Source organism: Sprattus sprattus (assembly GCF_963457725.1).
Source record: "Sprattus sprattus genome assembly, chromosome: 1".
In the NCBI taxonomy this organism is placed as follows: Eukaryota; Metazoa; Chordata; class Actinopteri; order Clupeiformes; family Clupeidae; genus Sprattus; species Sprattus sprattus.
The window spans coordinates 71,532,345-71,536,101 of NC_137920.1; the positions used below are offsets into that span (position 1 = coordinate 71,532,345).

At 49.9% G+C, this 3,757-nt stretch overlaps 1 protein-coding gene across 1 annotated transcript in view; it reads left to right on the forward strand.

Moving 5' to 3' along the window:
- The window catches only part of dbn1 (drebrin 1), a gene marked incomplete at its 3' end in the record, with an annotated part of 72,760 nt that extends 69,620 nt beyond the window's left edge, over positions 1-3,140 (forward strand). The window contains exons 11-13 of the mRNA XM_080846435.1: positions 545-662; positions 2,654-2,734; positions 3,136-3,140. Coding sequence (XP_080702561.1) covers positions 545-662; positions 2,654-2,734; positions 3,136-3,140 — 204 coding nt within the window. The remainder of the gene's footprint in view (positions 1-544; positions 663-2,653; positions 2,735-3,135) is intronic.
- Positions 3,141-3,757: the final 617 nt, after the last annotated feature.

Here is a 3,757-nt window from a genome sequence, read left to right on the forward strand (position 1 = left end):
CAAGACTGAGTGCAGATGGGGATAGAGGTGGTTTCAGGGGTACAAGACTGAGAGCAGAGGGGGTAGAGGGGCGTTTAGGGGGGCAAGACTGAGTGCAGATGGGGGTAGAGGGGCTTTTAGGGGTGCAAGACTGAGTGCAGATGGGGTAGAGGGCCTTTAGGGGGGGCAAGACTGAGTGCAGATGGGGGTAGAGGGGCTTTTAGGGGGAGCAAGACTGAGAGCAGATGGGGATAGAGGTGGTTTCAGGGAAGCATGAGGAAAGAGGAGCTGGGGAGTGTGGAAGTGGAATCTGTAAGATCAAATGAGTGAGGAACAGTTTGGAATGGAAAACTTTAACTTCAAAATCACTACGGCACACATTATAGTATCCCGAATATATGCATCTGTGCTGCATCTGATCTGCATCTGTGCTGCATCTGTGCTGCATCTGCGCTGCATCCATGCTGCATATGTTCTGTATATGTTTTGCATATGTTCTTTATCGGTTCTCTTTCTGACCTGGATGTGTGTGTGTGTGTGTGTGTTTGTGTGTGTATACCAACAGGAGGCGGCGGCCATCATTGCACAGCGCACGTCAAACCCGCGGGACTATTTCCGCCAGAGGGAGAGGAGCATGGCTTCCCCCCACTCCCCCTCTGCCACCACCCCCATCCAGAGGCCGGGTAGGTACTCACAGGGGAGCGGGGGAGGGGGGCAGGGGGGGCAGTTGATAGGGGGGCTGGGTACAAACTTGAAAAACAGGTAGTCGGGGGGGAGTTGGTAGAGGCCTGTGGTGGGTTTGGTACGTGCCCACGAAGGTGAGTAGTTGAGTAGGGGCAGCTGACAGGGTGGTCTGGTAGTCAGGGTACAGGACCCAAAGTGGGGTATTCAGGGGGGCAGGAACAGAGGGGGCACGTGGCCAAGGGCAGGGTCTGTGGGGGTAGGGGCAGATGAAGGGCTGGGTACATGGCCAAAAGAGAGGCCCATTTGGGGGAGGGACTGGGGCAGTTGGCTTGTTACAAGCTGAGGTGTGCAATGTCTATGTTGTCACGTGACTGTAAACCTTGTCATGTGATCGCCCTGTCCTGTGATCAGCGTGTCATGTGACCACTCTTGTCATGTGACTCTATGTTCCATGTACCTTGCCTGTATGTTCCATTTACACACAGTAGACCCAACCGAAGCATCCGTTAGCCAGCAGCTTTGCATTATGCCAAACAGTGTTGGGGCATGCATCCCCCCCATCTATCCATGGCATGAACGCATGGTTGGCCTTTTAAATTATAATATTGGGAAGAATCAGAATCAACTATACTTCCTGTTCCTGGCCAATTTCCATGGTTACCATGTTCACTTGGAGCCTTAACGTATGACGGAACATGGAGTGAGGAGAGACATTGTTTTACCTGATGCCAGAACATTCTACCTGGGAAGAACGGAGATGGGAGAGCTCCACCTGATCATGGGTCAGACATCTGTGGAAAGCGGAGAAGAAGATCTCAGAGAAAAAAAATCACCTTTGGAGAGATAAGAGGAAGTGGTTGTTTGACCCCAAGAACACACAAGAGTGGATGGAGAGTGTAGAAACATCACCAGGTCATTTGAACACACAGTTGAAGATCTTAGCTTTGAGGATCTAACACACATTGGAAGATTTCACCTTTGAGGACCAAACACAAAGTTGAAGAACTTAGATTTGTTGAATCTCATTGAGATTAATACATCTTGGTTTAATACAGACAAGCTGACAACACAGCGTGGAGTTTAACCTCTGTCCGATTCCCTGAACCGCAAGGATAATGACATAGCTAGCAGAGAGCGAGCTAGCTTTCACTGGAAGGTTATATTAACAAAAACAGCTTTCACTGGAAGGTTCCATCAACACGGATGCAATAATGCCACACAAGACATTTTAACTCGTGAAGAGACACTCCCTGTTATACTCATATTTCAGTAATGGTGAAAGTGTCCAGTTTAGAATAAAACCTAATGTCTGAGGTGTCTGTGATCTCTGTTGAATAAACCTCAGTAGCCATTAGACCGTGAGACACCGATAGAGACAGACACCTCAGATCTCCTCAGGAGAAGCGCCCTTCTCAAGGCCACCACGTCCAGAGAACACTGATGGGGACGTGTCCTGCCCGGGCACACACTCCTGTCAGTGTGATGCATTATGGGAACTCGCCTTGTTTAGGATGACCTTAGAGGCCTCTGTCTACTAAAGAGGGAGAGATCTATTTAAATGTGTCAACCATGGATCACAATGAGATACATTTGATGTGAAGCTGCTCTTATCATTCATGTTTAAATGCTTTTCTCGTCAGGTTCCTGACAGAAAACGCAATAACCCAATTAAGTGAAGTAATCTAATCTAATGGGTGTACACAGTTACATGCTTACACTCCTGCTGCTGGGATCAAATTTAGCAATATAAAAACTTATTTTCTATTTCCTTCCTTCCTTCCTCTCTCTCTCTCTCTCTTCCTCTGTCTATCTTCCTGTCTATTTGTCACTTCCTGTCTTTTTTTGTCCATACGGTTTTGTCTGTACGGTCTTGCGTCGCTCCATGTGTGCGTGTGTGTGCGTGTGTGTGTGTGTGTGTGTGTCCGTCTGTGTCTTTTTATATCTGTGTGTGTGTCCTGCTGTGCCGGGGGCCCTGTGTCCTGTCCACCAGGCCGAGTGGAGAGCCCCTTTCTCTCTCAGCAGTGCGGCCTGAGTGCTTCTCCTGTGCTGCTGCAGCAGCCAGGTGTACCTGGTAGGTACCAGTTTAGACCCTCTCTCCGCCCCCAGTAGCGCCCCCTCTCTCCCCCCTCACTCCCTCCACACACACACACACACACACACACACAGACACACACACACACAGACACATACATACATACACACACACACTCTCACTCACACACAGATACACACACACACACACACACACACACATACATTCATACATAAACATACACACACACACACACACACACACACACATACATTCATACATAAACATACACACACACACACACACACACGATCACAAAGACATACACACACTCACACACACACACACACACACACATCATCCCACATTCCCCCACCAAACGTCATAGTAGTATAGCCGCTATATGCGTCCCCACACCCTCACCACCCCACCACCTTCAGGCTGACTCTCTTACCTCACCGAGGGGAAATATGGCTCAGAGTAAACGTGTGAATGCCTCGTCTATTCATGTCCTCACTGTGATAGACTAGGCTGCTTAGGCCCAGTGCATTCTGGGTAGCCCTGGATCACAGATGGTGTGGGTGACATCATGTGCCTCAGGTAGAAGCTGTGGGTGAAGTCTGTCAGAACTGGGCTTCATCTGGGATTCAGAGTCAACGGCCTCCGCGGATGTTAGCGGACCAGGTAGAACTAGAAGCATTAGAAAGAGGCAGTAGAACCCACCGGAATGGAGCTGAGCGGAGCCAGATCTCCTCCAGAGGCTGCGTAGAGAGTCTCTAGATCTCCTCCAGACGCTGCGTAGAGAGTCTCTAGATCTCCTCCGGACGCTGCGTAGAGAGTCTCTAGATCTCCTCCAGACGCTGCGTAGAGAGTCTAGATCTCCTCCAGACGCTGCGTAGAGAGTCTCTAGATCTCCTCCAGACGCTGCGTAGAGAGTCTCTAGATCTCCTCCAGACGCTGCGTAGAGAGTCTCTAGATCTCCTCCAGACGCTGCGTAGAGAGTCTCTAGATCTCCTCCAGACGCTGCGTAGAGAGTCTCTAGATCTCCTCCAGACGCTGCGT